This window comes from Trichosurus vulpecula, chromosome 4 (genome assembly GCF_011100635.1).
Source record: "Trichosurus vulpecula isolate mTriVul1 chromosome 4, mTriVul1.pri, whole genome shotgun sequence".
Classification (NCBI taxonomy): domain Eukaryota; kingdom Metazoa; phylum Chordata; class Mammalia; order Diprotodontia; family Phalangeridae; genus Trichosurus; species Trichosurus vulpecula.
The window spans coordinates 184,211,234-184,235,253 of NC_050576.1; the positions used below are offsets into that span (position 1 = coordinate 184,211,234).

The 24,020-nt window shown below is 39.5% G+C and overlaps 1 protein-coding gene across 1 annotated transcript; it reads left to right on the forward strand.

Annotated features, from left to right (window-relative positions):
* Positions 1–11,161: 11,161 nt before the first annotated feature.
* On the forward strand, positions 11,162–22,865 carry LOC118846604 (keratin, type I cytoskeletal 28-like). Its single transcript, XM_036755329.1, has 8 exons — positions 11,162–11,626; positions 12,513–12,595; positions 14,128–14,284; positions 17,311–17,472; positions 17,550–17,675; positions 19,532–19,749; positions 20,957–21,012; positions 22,723–22,865. The coding sequence occupies exons 1-8, from the start codon at positions 11,162–11,164 to the stop codon at positions 22,863–22,865; spliced, it is 1,410 nt and encodes a 469-aa protein (XP_036611224.1).
* The last annotated feature ends 1,155 nt before the right edge of the window (positions 22,866–24,020 follow it).

A 24,020-nucleotide genomic window follows, 5' to 3' on the forward strand; every position in this document is an offset into this window, starting at 1 on the left:
GATTATAGGAGGGTATTGCAGTTAATGAGTTCACTCACTGCTACTTGTTAGTTTTCCTTGCTCAAGTGCAGCTCTGGAGGCTGCTAAAACTCTCCTCAATTTCACTGAAGAGGAGCACTCTTCATTATATAGGAGAAATACCAATATTGGTCACTTTTCACCTACAGATTCTAATAGAAGCCATTTGATCAAGGCCATTGTTGAAGAGGTGGCCCCTGATGGTAGAGTTCTTTCATCCAGAGTGGAATCAGAGACCAAGAAGCACTCCTATTAACCAGTGTTGACATGCAAAAATCTCTTTCCCTAGACTGCAACATATCAATGTCAGACAAAGAAAATCTCCATCCTTCCTAATGGTCATGGGCACTTTTTCTCTTTTTAAATACAAAGTGTCTAAAAGGTTTCTCATGGTTGCTTTCCTATTCCTTTTCACTTTACCAGAGAGTATGCTTCTATGAAAACTATTCATAAGGAAACTTTCTGTTCCTAATTACTTATATTTCAATAAACTTTCTTGCTGATGCAAATAATGTAATCGTGTACACGTTTTCTTTCTCTTTTGAATGACACATTCATAGCCTTAACAGGAGAGGTTTCAGTATCAAAGGAGTCAAAGTAAGATATTAGAGAAACCATCCAGTCCAACCCATTCATTTTGCAGGGAAGGAAACTGAGGCTGAAGGAAAGGAAATGGCTTCCTCAAAGGTCACACAAGTAGTAAGTCCGAAGATTGGATCTGACCAGACATCATATGATTCCAAACCCAGGGTTTTTCCAAAAACAACATATTCATAGTGAGCCTCTATGTTTGAAAATTGTTTATCCAAAAATTCTTTGCAAGCTTATCTCAATTTCCTGAAACAAAAGTCCTGTCCTATTTCAGACTAGTGTTCTAAGATTGTGTAAAGAAGTTTCTCCTAAAAAACAATGCCCATCCATTGCCAATCTTACAAGTAGTTTCTTCCGTAATTATTTAGAGTGTGTAGCCTCTTTCTAATTCTCTGGGATACAATTGCATGGTTTCTGAAAATCCATGAAAATCAATGGGCAGAAATTTGGCCTTATGCTTAAAATAATTGGACATTACAATAAGCAGCATTGATCTAGGTACTCCTCCCCTGCCTCCTCCTGCCTTGTAGTCAAAGATATGAACACCTCCTCACATATGCAACATGTTGAGTAATCTCTCCAGTGGAGAACGGGCTGAGGAAAAAGGTCAGAATGATGAGGCTTGGTTGATGTAGAAATTGAACAGCAACTTAGGAAAGAATATGGGGTGAGTTCTCAATTTATCTTTGTCCTTCAGCATTCAAGTGAAGTCATATGTTGAAGTTTGAAAATTTACTTGCCCTTCTAACCAATGACTACCAAGAGGAAGAGATAATTGAGATAGGCAAATAGGCTAAAGGGGATGGGTCTTTGTTAAGGCAATCAAGACTTTTCCCAGTTCTTCCTTTTTGGGATGCTCAGACTATCAAGTCTCCCTTTTGTTTGAATGGTTTGGAAACCTTTTTGCTATCTTTATCTTGGAATTTTTCTCAGCTATTTCTCAACTTTAAGATAATCAGGAGCTGTTGACTTGTATATGATGTAATGCTGGGGATGGGGAACTTTCACACACCCAGCCTGGGTGAGGTCAGAGCCCTCAGGGCTCCAAACAGGATATAATTGAGGGGAGCTTGGTGTTTGACTTTGGGGACACACTCATGGAAGGAGTGTTGAGACTCTGGGCAAACCGTAATTGCCCCCAGCTTTGTAACCCAGATATTGGTGCTTCTCTGGTAACCACGAATTGTGATTTGAATCAGATGAGGTGTGTCTGTTGATGTCTGTAATTTGTTTGTATTTGCCTTGAAGTTCAGGGGGCTGATCTTTTTCCCCTGAACTAAATGAATTACATATGTATGTTTGATTAAACTGAGATTGTTAACCTCTTAAAGTTACTTTCCTTAGTAAAGCAGATCAAAAGAACCTGTGTTAGCAGGCCTTCTGTGTGCTGGTTGTTGGTGGGTCTTACACCCCTACAGCAGCTGCTAGCAAGATTGTGCCTACAGTGTTCTAGGTAAATGCCACTTTAATATTCCATAGGAGGGAGATCTTACATTGGATGCTATTTTGATAAGTCCCACAAGAAATTCCTGGTATAAAGGTGTGTCCCATTTAAATGGCAACCCTGACTATTTCAATACCTTTGTCCCCAGCTGCTCACTTGCATAAGGTCCAAACAGAAATCTGGGAACTGTAACTTGTGTGTCACCCTAAGGAAGTGTGGGGTACTTCACTGAAATTAACTAACTCTCAAAGGGGAAGAAATCTCTAACAAGAGAGTTCATACCTCCTGCTTGAGAGGGGACAAAATTCAAGGCCAAAGATCTGAGGAGTCAAATAGGACAGCCCTCTGCCTATCCTAGGATAAGGTTCTCTGACTTTTCTGAAAAAGAACAGTTGCAATACAGAGGACAGGAGCAATATAACATCCAAGCAAAAACAGCAGACAAACACCAAGCTAACCTAGTGGCTGGAGGTGGTGGGAAGTACCGTTATCAATCAAAGAGCAAGCCCAGGGATCCAAGAAGATTGATCCATTCAGTAAAAACCATCCCAGTAGCCAAATAACCAGTGTAGCCCAGACTGACATTAGCCAAGCTCAGCAACCAAGCAAACTACATGGCACAATCTGGCAGCAGTCATGCCTCTGTACCAGCCCATATTGGCATCAGCTCTTTCCAGTGAGGAGACAGCCCAGCAGCAGATCAGCCTATTCATTAAAGTGTCCTGGGCTTGGAATACAATATTCCGGAGGTCAATGGAGCTAGGATTAAAACCTAGAATCACCTACCCAGCAAAACTGAGTATCATGCTCCAAGGCAAAATATGGATTTTCAATAAAATGGAGGACTTTCAAGCTTTCTCAGTGAAAAGACCAGAACTGAATAGAAAATTTGACTTTCAAACACAAGAATCAAGAGAAGCATGAAAAGGTAATCAAGAAAAAGAACAAGAAAAAGAAATTGCAAGGGACTTACTAAAGTTGAACTGTTTTGTTTACATTCCTACATGGAAAGATGACATGTATGATTCATGAGACCTCAGTATTAGGGTAGCTGAAGGGGATATGCATATATACATATGTTTACGTATATATATGTATAAGTGAATGTGTATGTATGTATATATCTATGTGTGTATATATGTGTATATATATGTATACATATATATATATATATATATATACACAGAGAGAGAGAGAGAGCCCACACAGGGTGAGTTGAAGATGAAGGGAAGATATCTAAAAGAAATAAAATCAAATTAAGGGATGAGAGAGGAATATATTGAGAGAGGGAGATAGGGAGAGATAGAATGGGGTGGATTATCTCGCATAAAGGTGGCAAGAGAAAGAAGTTCTGTGGGAGGAGGGGAGAGGGCAGGTGCGAGGGGAATGAGTGAATCTTGCTTACATCAGATTTGGCCTGAGGAGGGAATACCATACATACCCAATTGGGTATCTTACCCCACAGGAAAGAAGAGGGAAGAAGATAAAAAATGGGGGATGATGGAGGGGAGGACAGATGGGTGTGGAGGTAATCAAAAACAAACACTTTGGAAAGGGGACAGGGTCAAGGGAGAAAATTCAATAAAGGGGGATGGGTTGGGAAGGAGCAAAATATAGTTAGTCTTTCACAACATGAGTATTGTGGAAGGGTTATACATAGTGATACACATGTGGCCTATGTTGAATTGCTTGACTTCTTAGGGAGGGTGGGTGGGAAGGGAAGAGGGGAGAGAATTTGAAACTCAAAGTTTTAAAAACAGATGTTCAAAAACAAACAATCAAAAAGTTTTTGCATGCAACTAGAAAATAAGATAAACAGGCAATGGGGCGTAGAAATTTATCTTGCCCTACAAGAAAGGAAGGGAAAAGGGGATAGAAGGGGAGTGGGGTGACAGAAGGAAGGGCTGAATGGGGAACAGGGCATCCAGAATGTACGCCATCTTGGAGTGGGGGGAGGGTAGAAATGGGGAGAAAATTTGTAATTCAAACTCTTGTGAAAATCAATGCTGAAAACTAAATATGTTAAATAAATAAATGTAAAGGTCAGAAAAAAAATTAGAGGCAGATATATATGTGATCCCTATGTCCCTTGGAAAAAGGTGATCTCTAAATCAGTTAATAGTAATTACTTTGATTTCTCTTGGGGTTAAATTTGCTTTCCTTAAGAGCAAAGCTAGCATAAATATTCCTTTAAACCTAAATTACCTATAGATTTAGTGAATGAATAGTTTAACAAGATTTAGTAGTAGATGAGTTAGAATCAATATATCTTCACGGAAATGAAAATAAAATAATCATAGGCTTAAGCTTAGCTCTCACAGAACTCTTTACTAAAGGTCCAATTGCCCTTTTCAGACAGCTGGAAGGTGGAGGTTGCCTCTCAGCTCACCCCAAGTTCTTCCTTTTACTAAGTTAATTCTTTTTCAGTTAGCATCAGAGACCCACAGCAGAAGTTCTTAAGTGACCACTAAAAGATACTTCTCAAAAAAAATTCACAGAAGGATAGATATGAGCTCTGAACCAAGGAAATACTGAATCTAGCAGTTATCCCATCCTAGAAGCTCCTCATTACACCCCTAACATGCCCAGCATTTTAATATTGCAAATCTACGTACTTCCCTGTAAATTTTATGAATCAGCCTCATTAATATAGTTCCTTTTTTCTGTTATAAAACAAGCTCTGTAAACCTGTCAAATTGTCAGTAATCACTGAGGGATTAGTTGACCCTATTTAATGGTAATTTGCTGGCCTTGCTATCATTTTCTTTTGGAAGTAATATGCCTCAGAAAAAAAAATAGATAAAAATTCAACACCTTGAAGGCACCAGCATCCTTCTAATATCCCAGGATCTCCACCTCCTTTATTATCTTGGGGACTTCACTCAGTTGAGACTGTTCTCTCTAAAGCAGCAGTGATCTCTTAATTGCTAAGTCCAATGGTCTTTTCCCAGTCCTCCTTATCATCTTTGCAGCCTCTGACACTGAGAACTCTCCTCCTGAATACTCTTTTTCTGAGCTGTCATGGCATTTGTTTTTCTTCTTATCCCTCTGATTGATCCTCAGTCTGCTGGATCATCAGCACACCCACTATGTGCCAAGTTATCCCAAGACTCTATCCAGGACTCTTCTCTCTCTACACCCTCCCTCAGGGATCTCAATAGCTCGCCTTGGTTTTAATGATCATCTCTACACTGATGACTCCTACAGATCTATATATCCAACTCTGGTCTTTCTCTTGAACTTCAGTCCTGAATTACCAATTGCCTGACGAACAGTTGACATTTGATGCCCTGTGGGCATCTCAAACTCAACATGTCCAAAACAGAGTTTATTACCTTTTGCTCCAAACTTGTCCCTCTTCTGAAGTTCTCTATTTTTCTTAGGGACACTCACCATCTATCCAGGCACCCAGGTTGGTAAACTTGCTTTCATCCTTTTTGCCAAATCTTGTCATTTCTACTGCTACAACATCTCTCACATCTGCCTACTTCTCTCCACTCACAGAGCCACCAGCCCAATTCAAGTCAAATCAAGAAATCTTTATTTTATTAAGCTCTTACTGTGTGTTGGGGGCAGCTAGGTGGCTCAGTGGACAGAGCACTGGGCTTGAGTCAGGAAGACGTGAGTTTAAATCCGGCCCCAGACACTTACTAGCTTGCGACCCTGGGCAAGTCACTTAACCTTGTTTGCCTCAGTTTCTTCATCTGCAAAGTAAGCTGGAGAAGGAAATGGCAAACCACTTTACAGGGTGTTCCTAAAGTGTGGACACATAGGCAAAATGCATATTTTCAAGAAATGAAATGAATGAAATTTTCAACAACATTTTATTTAATTGGAATATTAACTCCACATTGCCATCAATTTTAGCATATTCACTCTTTATGAGTTCAATCAAGTGTGTTGCATCTGTGATTTTCATTGAGTACACCTACCCCAGAAAAAGAAGTCAAGGGGGCTAAGGTCTGTTAATATTCCAAATATTTCAAAATATACATTTTTGCCTATGTGTCCAGATTTTAGGGAACACCCTGTAGTATCTTTTCCAAGAAAACACCATGGACAGTATGGTTCATGGGGCCACAAAGAATCAGACACATCTGAATGATTGGACACCAACAACAAATATGATGGGAACTGTGCTCAGCACTGAAAATACAAAGGCAAAATCCAGTCCCTACTTTTAAGGAGTTCACAGCTCAACAGTGGAGACAAGAAGCAAACAGCTAGGTACAGTCAAGATATAGGCAGGATACATTGGAGATAATCAACAGAGAGAAGGCACTGGCATTAAGGGGATCATCACCTAGAACCTGCAGGGAGCCAGAAAGGGCAACAGACAGAGAAGAGCAAGTAAAGAATTCCAGGCATGGGGGGCCAGTCAGCAAAAAGTGACAGAATCAAGGGATGGAGGGTCATATACAAAGAACAACAAGTAGGCCAGTGTCACTGGATGGCCGCAGTCATGGAGGGGAGTCACATGTAAAAAGATCAGAAAGGTAGGACACCAGGTTATGAAGGGTTTTAAAAACCAAACAGAAAATGTTATGTTTATCCTCAAAGTGATAGGGAGCCACTGGAATTGATTGAATCAGGAGCTGATGTGGTCAGACCCATGATTCGGTTTCTCATCATCTCTTGCCCCAGCTATTGCAATAATCTCCTGACTGTTCTACCTGCCTACAGTCTTTCTGTTCCCAATCTATCCTCCAAAGAACTGCCAAAGTGATTTTTTCCTAAACCACAGGTCTGACAATGACACTCTTCTACTCAATAAACTCCAATGGCTCCGTAGTGAGTTTTAGATCAAATTTTAATCTTTATCTCATCTTGTTTAATTTCTATTTTACTGTAAGTTTTATGACAGAACTATTAGTGTAGTGTTACATGTTCATAATTTAAAATTAGGAAAATATGCATATGTTAGAGGTGCATTTTGTTATTGATCAGGTATACAATCAAAAAAAGCTTTAACCAGGTGATACAGGGCATATAGTGCAGAACCTGGGGTCAGGAAGACCTGAGTTTAAAATCTAGCCTCAAATACTTACTACCTGTGTAACTTTGGGTAAGCCATTTAACCTCTGTTTGCCTCAGTTTCTTTAACTGTTTTGTTATTGTTGTTCAGTCATGTACAACTCTTCAGAACTCCATTTGGGGTTTTCTTGGCAAAGTGGTTTGTCATTTCCTTCTCCAGCTCATTTTGTAGGTGAAGAAACTGAGGCAAACAAGGTTAAGTGACTTGCTGAGGGTCACATAGCTAGTAAGTGTCTGAGGCTGGATTTTTAACTGAGGTCTTTCTGACCCCAGGCTCAGTGTTCTATCTGCTATGCCACCTAGCTGCCCTTCCTTAACTATAAAAGCGTAATAGTAACAGCACCTACCTCCCAAGCTGCTATGAGGATCAAATAAGCTAATATTTGTAAAGTGCTTAGCATAGTGCCTGGAACATAGGAAGTGGCTAAAAATGATTTTTTTTCTTTCCGTCCTTCATCCCCTTCCTTCCTCCTTCCTTCCTTCCTTCCTTCCTTCCTTCCTTCCTTCCTTCCTTCCTTCCTTCCTTCCTTCCTTCTTTTCTTCCTTCCTTCCTTCCTTCCTTTCTTCCTTCCTTTCTTCCTTCTTTTCTTCCTTCCTTCCTTCCTTCCTTCCTTCCTTCCTTTCTTCCTTACTTTCTTCTATTCTTTCTTCCTTCCTTCCTTTTTTCCTTCCTTCCTTTCTTTCTTCCTTCCTGCATTCCTTCCTTTCTTTAAGATTTGATGCAACCTACAAAGTCAGGTTAAGTTAGTAAGTGAACAAGAATTTATTAAATGTTTAATGTGTCAAGAACTGTGCTAAACAATGCTATCCACAAACAAAAGACATCACCATCCCTCTTCAGTGTGGACACTGTGCTGGATCTCCTCTGTGATACTGGAGAATATATTTGAATGCCCCACTTGAGGTTAATAATCAGAATGAGTCATAGAACACAACAGTCTCCAAAGAATTAAAATTAAGTATTAGTCAGAGAGTAATGGGAAAGTACATGGTTCATGTGAACAGGCTGCAACACATAACAGACAAGGAACTATGAAGAGCTGAAGGGAAAGAGGTCAGCCCTGGGTACCAGGCAACCCTAAGTGCTCTCCTCCAACAGAGTGATGCCCATATTTATGCTGTGATCTTACAAGATCTTTCCATTCAACAGATATCTACTCATTGTGCAAAGCAATGTATTGGGTATGGGGATACGAAGATACAAATGAAATAACTCTTGCCCTCAAAAAGATTACATTCTATTGGGTGGGTGGTAGCTAGGTGACAAAAGATATAGCACTGAGCTTGGAATCAGGAAGACCTGAGTTCAAATCTGACCTCAGACACTTAGCAGCTGTATGACCCTAAGCAGACCACACAACCTCTGCTGCCTCAATCTTCCTATCAAATGGGGTAATAATTGTACCTACTTCTGAGGGTTGTTGTGACAAACATATTTGTAATACTATTTGTGAATTATGAAATACTATTTGTAAAGTACTTAGCACAGTGCCTAGCACATAGTAGGTGCTTAATGATTATTCTCTTCCTAACTGCTCCTTCTCTGGGAGAGACAAGGGAAAGGAGAGATGTAAGATGTACAAAAGTTTAATACACCTGTACTGACCTACAGTGATGTGACTTAATGGTGAGAAAGAAGGCAGGTGATTTGAAGAATCATACAGTTTATTTTCAATAACCCAAAAACCAGTTTGCCTATTGGCCTTTTAAATGTGAGATCTTTGTCCAATGATCAATGAGCATACTCATCGTTGGAATTGCTGAATCATAGCCATCTTGACATTCTTTCAATTAATGAATCCAGAAGAACAAAGGAAGCTGCAGTTCAGTGAAAGGATGGCTCACAGATACTCCTTGGAGAGACAAAGAAGGGACCTGGTAGAATGGGCCTTATTGTCTGCCCAGAGGCTAAAAGTAAGGCAAGATGTTCCAAAAATCTTAGTGCAATATTAAACTAATAAAAGGTTAGGGTCAGGAAGGGTTAAGTTAAAGGTTAAAACTGCACCAAGACTTTTGGGACATCCTATGTTATTTCATGAGGTAGTGGGCCATTAGTACTGAAGTACTAATGATAAGTATTTCCAAAAAGACTACCATGAAAGTAAGTGTAGCTTCTGTACCAACATTAGTTGCTGAGGATAATGTGATAAAGAAATTTTATGAAGAATTTGATAAGATTCTTTAAATGAAATCAAAATACTTTCTATTTCAGTGCAAAGGGGGGAAAGGGTGGGAATGGGAAAAAATATGTTACATGCATTGTCTTTCCCCTAAGAATGTGCGGTCCTTGAGAACAGAGACTGTCTTACTTTTCTATTTGTGTCCCTGGCACTTAGCACAGTGCTGAACATGTAGCAAGCACTTAATAAGTATTTCATTCATTCATTCAATATATGGGAAATTATGATTGAGGAGAAGAAACTACAATTTGTAGATTAGACAGGAGCCTTACTCCTCTATAATAATAGTTAGCCTTTATATGGTGCTCTAAGGTTTGCAAAAAGTTTTAGAAATATTATCTCATTTTATTCTCACGCCAACCCTGGAAGATAGTCTCTATTATTATCCCCATTTTAAGATGAAGAAACCAAGGGAGACAAAGACTAAGTGATGTGCCTAAGGTTATCCAGCTATTACATATCTAAGACCACAGTGGAACTCAGTTCTTCTTGATTCTAGGTCCCTTGCTCTATCCACTGCACCACTTTTCCATGACCCCTTTATTCAAAAACAGAAATAAAACAGAATTGATAGGTACTGGATTTGGGTGGCGCCAAATACCACCAGAAAATGAAATTGACTATGTCTTCACAAGAAGGAAAAGATCCGTCATTGATGTGGGAATTATTCCTAAGTCATCTGACTGTGCACAGTCAACTCATCAAAGTTGTCAAAATTTGTTAAAAAGAAAAAGAAAGAGGAGAGAGGAGGAAGAAAAGAAGGACAAAAAGAAGAAGAAAAGAAAGAGAAGGAGAGGAGGAAGAGGAGGAGAAGAAGAGGAAGAAGAAGAAGAGGAAGGAGGAGGAAGAGGAGGAAAAATAATGACAAATATAAGGCAGACAATTAAAATGGTTTAATCCTGAATTCTTTAAATAAGCTACTAAGAACCAAAACAAAAAAAAAAGCAAAAATGACACTGACGCCAACTATAATTCTACCCAGAATTCTAAACAATGTAAAGTAATTGCCATAATAGACCAAAAGAGCCCAGAAAGCATCTTAGTAAAAATCCCACTTGTCCACCAAATGAAGAAAGATGGCTGCCAAAAGCCATAATGGTTTAGATCATAAACTTGCCTATAAAAATCTTACAAAGAAGGATGATTGACAGCTATGATCAGTATCCTCTCATAAAGCAGAGAGGAATAGAGTGAATCAGTATTAAGCAGAGCATAAAATAAGGAGACACGCTAGCCAAAGATCCTCACTATTGTCAGATAGGATATTCTTTGCAGAATCCAAATGGAATAAGGATCCTTTATATAAGGATAGTGAAGTCCTCCTGATGTTTCTGATTATAGATGTTATACTGATTGCATAAAGCCCAAGATGCAGTGGTTATATATCATCAGGTTTTTTGAATCAAATCAATTGATTCCAATATTGGCTGATATTCCAAAGACAAACAGGATCCATATCGAACTTTTACTTTTTCTTTGAAATATGATAATACCTTACACAAGATGATGATAATTATAGTCCACTGGTCTGGATGAAAGTAATGAATTACTCATCCAAAAATTAGAAGACAAATAATTAAAGCAACCTAGCTCCACCCTATTATTTTTAAGATAATAAATATCCTTAAGGTAGATGCCTCCTAATAACAATAATAATAGCTAACATGTATATGGAGGGGACCCATAGGAGTTAGATGTTAATTGCCCACCCCAAATCATCCAATTATGAATAATTCATGCTGATCTAGCCGATATCATTTTTCTCAGGCAGAATTCAAAGAGAAACACCCCTGCACATTGTGTATAAAAGTCACAGGAACCATCTGAACTAAAGCAGTCTTTCCACTTTGACTCTCTAGCTACCCACAGACGAGTTGAGCTTCCTTCAAAAGCCATGTCTCTTCGGATTTCTAGTGGACCCAGGCGCATCTGCTCATGGTCTGGAGCTGGGTCAGTCAGAATACCCAATGGTAGCACTAGCTTTGGGAATAACAGCATGTGTGGTGCCTCTGTTGTAGGAAGTGGAAACTTAACTGGTGGAGGTTATGGAAGCTGCTTCGGTGCGAGCTCAGGGGGAGCCCCCAGTGGGAATGCTGTTGGTGGTAGCTTTGGAAGTGCTTCTTGTGCTGGCTTTGTGGGGAACGAAGGCCTCCTCTCCGGCAATGAGAAGGTCACCATGCAGAATCTTAACGACCGTCTGGCTTCTTACCTGGACAACGTGCGAGCTCTGGAGGAGGCTAATTCTGAGCTAGAGCAAAAAATTAAAGGCTGGTATGAGAAATTTGGTCCTGGCTCTTGTCGCGGCCTAAACCATGACTACAGCAGATATCAGCTGACAATTGAGGAGCTTAAGAATAAGGTAAGAAATCCCAAGTTTGAAACAATTCCACTTATGCTTGGCTTTGAAACTATGAATTCCCTAGAGTGGTCTCTACAATAAGGTAATATCCAAAGTTCTGTTGTTTCTCGTGCATTGTTATGATTAATTTTAATTGGCAATCCCTATTCTTTTAGGTCATACTTGGGCATTTATGTTCATGAGTTTCAATGTCATTAAAATTGATGTGAACTACTGATGCCATTTTTCATTCCCAGACCTTTGGATAGTGACTTGCATGCAGTAGGCACTTAGTAAATATTGCACTGGATTGGATACTTCCAGTTCAATTATTCATCTTCAGCTTTGAACATTTTCACCTAAAGCTAGATAGCTTGGGGTAGCAGAAAGAGTGTTGAGTCTAGAATTGGGAAAATTGGCTTGGTTATTTTCTAACAATATAATCTTAGGTAAGTCACTTTCCTTCTCTCAGACTCAGTTTCCATAACTGAAAAAAGAGGGGGTTGGAGAAGATGACTTCTAAAGTCTTTTTCAGTTCTAAATTCTGTGATCTTATGATTTTTTTTATACAGTAATATGCAATAGGGCTGGATTTGGAATTAGAAGACCGGGGCTCAGAGTCCAAGCTCTGCAATTTACTAGCTGTAGGACCATGGACAAGTCTCTTCATCTCTCACTGGAAAATTAAAATGAATAGACTGGAATGATAACCTGTTAAGTGGAAAGCAGATTGACATCTGTGATCCTCAGTGAAATAAAACTATACCAGTACTTCTTTTTTAAGTCAAAAACACTCTAATTGCTTTTTAAGAAAGCTCTCCATTTAGTTTTGTAACACATTTGGTCTTGTGAAGTGAAATTTTGGCTTGTAAATGCATAAGTTTCTCTCTCTTTTGATCTGTTCTAGCTTATCTCTTCCACCACAAGCAATGCTAATGTTGTTCTGCAGATTGACAATGCCAGGCTGGCTGCGGATGATTTCCGTCTGAAGTAAGGAGTATACAGTAATGATAAGGATGATGTTCAAGGGAGAAATGCTTCTTTCTATTTCTGGGTGGCTACATAATACAGTGAAAAGAGTGTCAGACTTGGAGTCAGACAGACTTGAATTTGAATATTGCCTCGGAGACATACTAGCTATGTGACCCTGGATAAGTTAGTTAAACTTAGCCTCAGTTTTCTTATCTGTAAATTGGGTATAATAATAGCATCTAGCTCACAGGTTGTTGAGGGGCTCAAGTGAGATAATATCTGTAAAGTACTTTGCAAAGCATAAAGTGCTATATAAATGCTGGCTCTTATTATTTCTTTGATTGAATATGTTTCAGTCCCCAATAAATAGCAGCGATGACCAGAATGACAACAAAAAAATGTGGGAAAGGGATTCCTAATATAATACTACCAACCAAAATCATGATTATAAACTAGTTAAGTTATTAACAAAATACTGCCTATGGTAAAAAAAAATTAAATGAAAAATGGAACAGAAAAAGCTTAAACATGTTTTTGGAACTCTACTCCAATGAAATTATTTGGAAGCAATATTACATACTACCCTAGTGCCTAGCACAGTGCCTAGCATTTAGTAACTGCTTGTTGATTGATTTATAGATAGAATTATAAAAAAAATGCTTCCCTAAGTGTACCAAAGAGCAAGTTGTTAGAGCCATAACTAGGGTGGAGTAACTGGGGCTTGTTCTAAGGAGGCTGAATTGAAATGTTGCCAGATTTGGAGAACACTGACAGTATTTGCATGCAGCTAGGTGGCACAGTTCCTACAGTACCACGAAGACTTATCTTCCTGAGTTCAAATCTGTCCTCAGACATTTATTAGATGTGTGACCCTGGGCAAGTCACTTAATCCTGTTTGCCTCAGTTTCCTCATCTGTCAAATGAGCTGGAGAAGGAAATGGCAAGCCACTCTAGTATCTTTGCCAGGAAAACCCCAAACGGAGTCATAGAGAGTTGGACATGACTGAAATGACTGAACAACAAGACAGTATTTGCAGTCCTTGAGCAACATAAACACAAAAGCATTTCATTAAAATGAGAGGCTCCCAAATGGTGGCTTGGAGTGATAGATAGATGAAGCATTTATTTAGTGCTTACTATGTGCCAGGCACTGAGCAGGAATGAGCTTTACCTCTACTTTGCTCTACTTCTTCCTTCCCTGCTGTAACATAACCTCTCAAGCAATGATCTTATCGTACTGGTATCCTAGTGGGTGAAGTGAGGTTTCTCTGTCTTACCCCACCCATAAATGAGACACCATTTTATGCCACTTACCACAGGAACAGTTTGTAGTACTAATAATAATTTTCCAGGGGAAATTATTATTAATAATTTATATTATTTATAATTTATACTGTTAATGGTTTATTAATAATAATTGCCCAGAAGAAATTATTCCTAATTCTATCTTGGCCCATTGTGATTTTCAACTTAAAGAGAATTTGGTTTTGTTTTTGTCTTACCTTACGCTGACCTACTTTGCCCTGAAAATCAATGCAACGTTCTCTAAGGTTTGAAAATGAGCTGGCTTTTCATCAAAGTGTTGAGGCAGATATCAATGGCCTGCGTAGAGTCCTGGATGAGCTGACACTCTGCAGGGCAGACCTGGAAATCCAATATGAAACTATGAATGAGGAGCTGACTTACCTCAAGAAGAACCACGAAGAGGTAAGGAATAAGCTAAAGCCCTATGCCTTCTTCGGCCAACTAAACTCCCTTCTGGTCAGTTAGAAATAGTTTTAAAATAGTCTTAAATGATATTAAGTAAACAAATAATAACAATATAAAATTATATATATATATATATATATATAAATGAAAGTTTAGAATAGTTTTTAAAACAATTTTTAAAAAGTAATCATGCAGGCTTCCCCTTTATGCCAGACTATTTCTCCCATCCTTAATTTTGGGGCAGAATCTTCATAGAGGCGCTCCATGGCCAGAACAGGGAGATGTAAAAGTTAATACCCTCAAGGTAGATTATTCCAGTCCAATCCAATAAATCCTACTAAGAACTATCCTCTGGGGATAACGAAAACAAAACAAAAAGAGTTCTTGATGTCAAAGAGTTTACAATCTACCTGGAAGACTACAGCATGTAAACATAAGCAGGTATAGGACAATTTAAGCAGGGTAAAAAGCAATAATATCATAGTAGCCTTAAGGAGGGGGCATGGTAGATAAGACTGATGGAGTTTTAGACAGTAAGATCTGGATTCAAATCCAGCCTCAGACACTTGTTTGCTGCGTGATCCTGGACAAGTCATTTAACCCCTCTGGGTCTCAGTTTCTTCATCTGTAAGATTAGAGGGCTCAACTCTGATATTTAATATCTCTTCCAGCTCTAAATTTGTGATACTATAAAACCTCAAAAAATTCATCTCCAGTGCTCTTTTCATTAAAAAACTCTGATGCTATTGATGAGTCTACACTTTTCACTCTCCTTGCCATTTAGATATTTATTTATTTAAGAAGGAAGACTTGTTACAGTTTGTCATACAATTACAAAAGTTGGGGAGGAGGTGGACAAAGAGGCCAAAATTTTTTCATAGTCCCTTTGTAATCCCTAGGCTCAGTGTCTACTGTTCCTTTTGGATTAATATAGATCTAGTTTTAGGGTTTACCTAAGGCAGAGCCATGCAGTCATCACCCACCACTCTCTCCTCCAGAGTCATTTTTCGGGCTTTGGTGGCTCAGAGTGAGTGAGAATAGCAATTGTTTCTGTTCTGGCCAGAAACTCTGAGGCTCTTCCCCCACCTTGCCTCCCAATTGATTTTTTTATAAAGGCAAACTAGGCTATCTTTTGCCTCCATTTTTACCTAGGCTTTAATTATTGAATGGGCAATGCCTCACACAAACTAAGACCTGGGAAAGACTTTAGCTTAAAAAGACCAAAGTCCCCCATTTCATCCAGGGCCATCACCAGGCGTCTTGACCTATGTCTTGCCACTGGACCCCGATGACTCTGGAGGAGAGAATGAGGCTGCTGACTATGCACGGCCTACCTCACTTAAATCCAATTCACTTGCAAGTTACAACATCACCCCCTGATGTCATTGGTCCTCTTTGAGAATGAAGGATGAGTAACAATATAGATATGGGACACATCTTAGTCATTTTTGTGGTAAAGGGGGAAGAGTGTTAGCTGTAGGGTCAGAGGTTTTGCTGCCTGTGATAGCCACTGCCTTCACAACCACAGACAAGCCACAAAATCTCCCTGTGCTTCAGTGTCTTCATCTGTCAAATGAGAAGGTTGGACTAGAAGTCTCTGAGGTCTCCTCCAACTTCAGTGCATTGCATCTAATAGTTGCTTAATAAGTATTTGTTGAATAAAGCATATTCATTTGGTATGCTTTGTTTAAAAGAGTAGGAGAGGATATAGTACATTTTATATAGTTTCACAAAAAAAAATTTGTTTAAAATAGAAGGGGGGAAGGGAAAGGAAAGGGAACATTTATTAAGCACCTACTATGTGCCAGGTACTGTGCTAAGTGCTTCACAAGTATGATCTCATTTGATAAGGTCTCTAAGATTCGAGATTATACAAAAATAGATACAGAACAGGGCCCGAAGCTTCTTAGACATAATCTAGTCCAACTTCCTCATTTTACGGAGGAGAAAGTCAAGAACCAGAGAGGCTCAGTGTTTTGCCCCATGTAGCAGACGGCCAGCTCTAAATTCAAACCCAGGTTTTCTAATTCCAAATCCAGCATGGACTGCATTTGTCTAGCTTGTAAAGCTACAGTTACATTGCTTAATATGTCCTCTAAATTCTTACCTCAAAAGACTTAAAACAATATCCAACATCCTCTAAGCTCTCCATAAATGTTTGGGGTCTGAAAGAGTATTTTTTGTTTTTTATTGGATGGGGTTGATTTTTTTTATTTTAAATCAAAACTATAATTTCATTGGTATTAGTGAATTTCCAGTGCTTTCTCTCTTTGAATTTTTTATTTATCCTGCATATTGCTTGTTTTGTATATTTTTATTTGCATGTTATGCCCCTCCCAATTAGATTATAAGCTCCTTGAGGACAGGGACTGTCTTTTGCCTCTTTTTGTATCCCCAGAATTTGGCACAGTGCCTAGCACATAGTAGGCCCTTAATAAATGTTTATTAAATTGAATTTCTATTAAACTTTTATTGAACTCCTATTAAAGAAACTCACCTGACCAGAGTAGAGTGACAAAAGTTCTGAAGTTTAGAGTCTTAGCAAACTGCCTGGGGGCACTGAGAGGTTCAGTGACTAACCCAGGGTGACACTGTATCAGTGTGCATCATGTCATTGGACAAGACTTGATTGCATGCCTTCCTAAGCCAGGAATTCTTAACCTCTTTGTATCTTCAAACCATTTGACAATTTGAAGAAGCCTACAGATGGATCCATTCTCAGAATAGTGTTTAAATGTATAAAATAAAATGTCTAGGATTACAAAGAAAATAAATTATTTTGAAATAGTTACCAAAACAATTTTTAATAAATTCATGGACCTTGGATTTGGAATTCCTGTATTATGCCAAATTATTAACAACTTTAAAAAGGCAAGAAACCTCATCAAAGAAAGGATTTGGGTGAATTTGAATCCAACACAAAAAAATTATTCAACCCACAAAGTTGATATGGCAGCTCTTTGGTTCTCTATGTACTGGCATCCAACTTCACCTGGAAAGTCTTCTTGGTGTTTCTCCTCCAGGAAATGAAAGCCCTGCAGTGCGCTGCAGGTGGGAACGTGAACGTGGAGATGAACGCAGCCCCGGGGGTGGATCTGACGGTTCTGCTGAACAACATGAGGGCCGAGTACGAGGATCTGGCTGAGCAGAACCGCAAGGATGCTGAAGCTTGGTTCAATGAAAAGGTAGGTCAGTCACAGCTATTCATCACCCAACGCTCTTCAGTCCTCACCGACCTGACTTACCCTGCCTCCCTATGCAGAGCGCCACGCTGCAACAGCAGATCTCCGACGATGCTGGGGCAGCCACATCTGCCAGGAGTGAGCTCACCGAAATGAAGCGCACTGTCCAAACCCTGGAGATCGAGCTACAGTCCCTCCTTGCAACGGTGGGTGAGAATTGTGTGTATCGGGCACATTTACACTATTAAAAGAAATCTGTCTTTTCTTAAGATCACAGATTCAGATCGGGAAAGGACCTTCTATTTCAAACCACCCCCTTGACCTCATCTGTAGAAACTAAAGCCAAGAGAGGTCAAAAGGCTTTTCTAAAATTGTACAAGTAGCATCTTTGTGCACATTGGCTGCACCATACTTTTATATTTTTTCATGTGATCTGCTTGCTTGATTGATAGATTGCCTTTGGGCAGAGAGATCTGGGAAGGGACTGTCCTTGACTCCCAAGCTCAAACCCCAAGATCAATGCTTCCCCCAAGTCTCTCTACCCAAAAAGCTAGTTAGCAAAAGGAAAAAAAATGAAAAAAAAATCACATTTCCCTCCTTCTTGAAATCAACAAGCATTTAGTTCCTGATGAGGACTGAGAGCTTATTTAAACATAATAACAAGTCTACAGTAACAGAAAAATCTTCTGACCCTGAGACCCTACGGAAGTTCATTGAGGGCGGGGACATTTTATAATTGTCATTGCAATACTCAACACCCTAAGAGAATGCTTAGCACATTGTAGGCACATAATAAATGATTACTGGTTGGCTAATTGAAGTTTATGTTATAAAATAGATTCTGCCTTATCCACCAAGCAATTACCAAGCTTGTCTTAAGAGTTTACTACATGTCAGGCTGTGGGGATACAAAGACAGAAATGAAACAGTTCTCCAGCCTCTCACCGCTTCCATTCTTAGCAGGGAGGCCATAGCCTGGTATGCTAGAAAGGGCATAGCTCTGGATTCTAATCCTGCTTTTGTCATTAACTACTTTGAGTAAATCGCTCTACTTCCATAGGCCTCAGTTTCCTCTCCTGCAAAATGATGGGGCTGGACTAGATGGCCTCTGAGGTCTCTTCCAGCTCTAGTTTCATAATCTTATGCATACATAACAATATATACAAAGTCAATGAAACATCATTTCAGGAGGGCTTAGTAAAAGTCTTTTAAACAACTATAAATTATATGTGCCCAACTAAGTTTAACTAAGAAATTAATGTAATTATTCCACTAATGTGCTATGTTGAATTCTTTATCTAGTTCTACAAAATAATGCTCAAACTACTTAAAAAATACAGAGCTGTGATTTTATTGATTTAGGGAATTCCCATTGTGAAAACTCCCTCTACCAGTGAAGACCAGCAATTCATATGTAATTTAGAGACTTGTTTTGAGCACTAAAAGTTAAGTTTCCCTCTACCATGGTCGCACAGATAATATGTTTCAGGAGCAGGACCTGATACTCAGGTCTTTCTGGCTCTAAGACCAGTCCTCTCTCCACTGAGCCACATTGCCTGTGAATCATTAGGAACACAAAAACTAGAAATCAAATCCCATTATGACCAAAGAATGGAAGCCATTCAGCCTTAGCCATCTGTTTGCTGTGTTTGAAGAAAGAGGCCAGTGTGGAGACACATTTTCTTTTTCGCTAGGCAGGAGGGAAGGAAGCCCATGACATATGGCATTTTTTAAGTTTTAAAATGCTAACTCTATCATGTCCGTCATCCCAACAGAAGTTAGGAAAACGAGCTAGAGACCAAATACACCACACTCATGGGCCAGGTGTCCATTCACATAGATGCAGGACATCAACACTGAGATGACGTCATGAGTGTACAAATAAAAACATCATTCTGAGAATGGATCCACAGATCTGATAGCAAAAGGAGTTCATGACCCAAAAATGAGATTAAGAATCCCTGCCTGAGATCCACTGGGCCAGTATTCACTATTTGACTCATCTGCCTGACTCCTCTAACTCAATTTTAATCTCAGATGTGCCTTTCTACTGTATCCACAGAAACACTCACTGGAATGTTCCTTGAGTGAGACAGAAGGGAACTACTGTGTGCAGCTCTCGCAAAATCAGGCCCAGATTGGGGCCCTGGAGGAGCAACTGCAGCAGGTCAGGACTGAGACTGAGGGCCAGAAGCTGGAGTACGAGCAGCTGCTTGATACCAAGATTCGTCTGGAGAAGGAAATTGAGACCTACTGTCGACTCATTGATGGGGATGGAAGGTAGGGAAGGCCACTTGAAAATGTGATTTTTATTCAATTTCATGATCACAAGACTTTAGAAACCACAACCAAGTTGTCACCAAATTGCCTAGAGAAATGAGAGGTTAAGGAATTTGTTCAGGGTGGCACAGATCAGTGGTAGGGATTGAATCCAGGTCTTTCTAGCTTTGAGGTCAGCTCTAGCCCTTATAGCATGCTGCCTCTAATGGTATTATATTCACAATAACTCCATGGCCTGCCCTTAAGATCACTATCATTGTTACTTCCACAAGCTCCCATTTACCATTTTTCATGTCAATTGATTATTACCGAATTCATAATTCACCATTCCAATTTCTCTTGCTTCTTTTCTTTGTCTCTCGTCCTTACTTGTGACATTCAGATCAAATAACTTCATTTAGTAACCATTCCTCATTTTAACATTATAACCAGTCTATTCTCCGTAAAGAACATCAAACTGCCCATCCCAAACTCATCTCCCTGACTACTTGACAGGCCTACCTGAAAACTTCTTTCTGCCTAATCTGTTAAGAATGAATGAGCGAAATTAATTTTTAAAAGAATTTATCAAGTGGTTACTATGTGCTAGACAACGTGCTATCCACTGAGGATATAAATACGAACCAGCAAGACAGTCCCTGCCCAGACAGCTCTTAGTCCTTGCCTTCAAAGAGCTTACATTCTAATTAGGAAAGAAAATACATAAAGGTTGAGTTGGAAGTCCGGGGAGAGGTGGTACAAAGTACTGCTTAGATGTGGCATGGAGACCCCATTCCCTATAAGATAAAACTTTGTGCCAGGAGCAGAGTCCAGGTTTTGGTGGGAGGGGGATGAGTAAACTCATCAGAAGCTCTGAATAAGGTAAAGAAAGGAAGGGATAAGTTTATTGACCTGAACTAAACCTAGAAAGAGCAATTTCTCAAGTCCCTAAGGACAAAAGTCAATTTACATTTTTATGTGTCTATCTTGTCACTTTAGAATGTTGAGGTTCATGAGTGAAAGACAGTCCTGGCCTTTTAAATAAATGTTCATTTCAAATTAAATGTCATTTAATTTCAGGTTTTAAATATACAGGTCTTAGTGTCTTCTACAGCAAACCTAGATCCGGTTTTTGTTTTTGATGGAAAGTTCACTTAGGTTTAAGTATTCCTGCTATCATACTAAGCAGAAAAAGAAAAGTCATCTTTCTTTACTTTTATTTTCACAGTTCTTGCTCCAAAACAAAAGGCTACGGGTCAGGAGGTTCAGGAAATTCGACTAAAGGTATTAAAATTCATTATTTTTGCTGTTTCTTGTAACCGTCCATCTAGCAAAACAGGATGCTTCTTAACCTTCTCACATCCCAAACCCTTAAGACTTAGGAGAAAGAAAGGAAGGAAGGAAGGAAGGAAGGAAGGAAGGAAGGAAGGAAGGAAGGAAGGAAGGAAGAAAGGAAGGAAGGAAGGAAAGAAGGAAGAAAGAAAGAAAGAAAGAAAGAAAGAAAGAAAGAAAGAAAGAAAGAAAGAAAGAGTGAAAGAAAGAATGAAAGAAAGAAAGAAAAAGAGAAAGAAAGAAAGAAAGAAAGAAAGAAAGAAAGAAAGAAAGAAAGAAAGAAAGAAAAAGAGAAAGAAAGAAGGGAGAGAGGGAGGGAAGGAGAGGGAGAGAGAGAGAGAGAGAGAGAGAGAGAGAGAGAGAGAGAGAGAGAGGGAAGGGAATTGACTAGATTGATAGACAGGTAGATAGGTAGCGCATTCTTGCAAACTATGTGCCAGGCACTGTGCTATAAATGTTGTGGATACAAAAACAATCAGAACAATCCCTAGCCCTCAAGGACCTTACATTTTAATGAAGAGAAGACAACACATATGGGGAGCTGGAAGGGAGGAGGGGAGTAGGAGAATGAGTGGTGTGAAAACTGCAGAGAAATGGTCTCAAAAATGAGGAAATATCTTACACATAAGGTGGGCCTTGAAGCCCAGCTTTGAAAGAAACTAGGGATTCTGACAAGCAGAACCGAGTGCATCCAGGCTTGGGGAAAGGCAGGGCAGGGGTCCCCTATATTAAAGTATGGAGATGGAAAATGGAATGCTGTACATCTCTCCTAAAAAGCTGTTGGCTTTCAGAAGCCAACTTTGTCATCTTAAGTGTAAATGCATATGGAACATGTATATGGTAAACTCCCATTCCACATATATTATGTTATTATTTCACATATATATAGCTGTTGCCAAAGCTTGCCCATTTCACCTGTACAACACCTCCAGAATACACCCTCTTCACTTCCCCCAACTCCAGGGTAGAATCTCATCACCCCATGCTTTGATTATTGCAATAGCCTGCTTTTGAGTCAGCCTGCCTCAAGTCTCTTCCCACTCCAATCTGTCCTTTATTCAGCCATTAAAGTAATTTTACTTACATGCAAATCTGACCATGTCACCACACCCTACTCAATAAACTACAATGGCTCCCTATCGCCTCCAGGAACAAATTTTAAAAATTGTCTGTTTGACGAAGTCTTTCATGACCTAACCCCCTTCTAACTTTCCAGCTTTCTTACACCTTACTCCCCAACAAGTACTCTGATCCAGTGATACTGACCTCCTAGCTGTTTTAGGAACAAGATGTTCCATCTCTTAGCTATGGGCATTTTCTCTGACTGTCCCGCATGCTGGAATGCTCTCCTTTCTGTACTCTACCTACTGACCTCCCTGGCTTCCTTTAAGTTCCTTCTAAAATCCAACCTTCTACAGGAAGTCTTCCCCAACCCCTCTTAGTCCAAGTGCCTTCTTTCTTTTATTTTCTATTTATCCTATATATAGCTTGCTTTGCATACATTTGTTTGCATGTCATCCCCCTATTACATTATAAGCTTCTTCAGGGCAAGGACTATCTTTCGCCTCTTCTTGTATCCCCAGCACTTAGTAACTGATACATAATAGGAGGTTAATAAATGTTTACTGATTGATTAATTGATATTGCATGTTTCATTTCTAGATCTCTCCAAAACCACACTAGTAAAGACTGTTGTTGAAGAGCTAGATCAGCGGGGCAAAGTCCTCTCAACCAGAGTTCACTCCATTGAAGAAAAGAGCTCTAAGCTGAGCAATGGCAAAACAGAACAGAGGGTCCCTTTCTAGAGAACCCAGAAAAGAGAAGTAGGGCAAAGGATGCTCCCAAGATGTATGAGTCTAACCATGAGAAGAGAAATACTTTCTGTTCTTAAAGTACCTAGGAAAAATCTCTGTTTATGCTTTTTTTCTTTTCACAGATAGCAGGTTTGGGGTGTTTTGCTGTTAAATAAAGAAGCAAAATATACATGTTTCTATGTTTGAGTGTTTTAATCATCATTTATTTAACATATCATTTTTTCTATTTCTTGCTCACACTTGGACAAATGGGTAGAGGAAATACTTGGGATGTTTTAATTGTGTGATTTTCATGTTAATATAACCAGTAGATGTCACTGTAAACAGAAAGGGTATAGTGCAGGCCACATGTGGCCTCGAGGACACAGGTTCCCCACCCCTGGGCAGCTAGGTAGCTCAAGGAATAGAGCACTGGTCTTGGAATCAGGAAGACTCCTCTTCAAGAGTTCAAAATCCAGCCTGACACTTTTACTAGCTGTGCGACCTGGGGCAAATCACTTAATCCTATTTGCCTCAGTTTCCTCATCTATAAAATGAGCTGGAGAAGGAAAGGGCAAACCACTCTGGCATCTTTGCCAAGAAAACCTCTGAACAGGGACACAAAGAGTCAGACAGGACTGAACAACACGGAAGAGTGTAATCAAAAGTAAGAATAAAAATAGCATTTATATAGCACCCATCCTAAGGCAATCACTTTGCTAAGCACTTTACAAATATTATCTTAATTTATCCTCACAATAACTCTGGGAGGTAGGTGCTATTATTACTCTCATTTTACAGTTGAGGAAACTTAGGCAGAGTGGTTAAACAGCCCACAGTCATGCAGCTAGTGGGCATCTGAGATCATATTTGATAAGGTCTCTTTCTGACTCCAGGCCCAAATCTCTATCTGCTGTACAAAGTGATATAGTACTCTCCCTCAGGAGTATCCATTCTGCTGGAAGAGGGGGAGAGGATATGGGGAAGAATATAAAATAATTTTAGAAGGGAGACAGTAGTAGTACTCAGTAGTACCAACAATGGGGTAGGGAAATTCAGAAAAGGTTAAAAGTAGCCTTGAAAGAAGCAAGAGATTTAGAGGTAGATATAAGGAGTTGGACTGCATTTCACATTAGGCAAATTGGCCTTCCAACTCTGAGCATATTC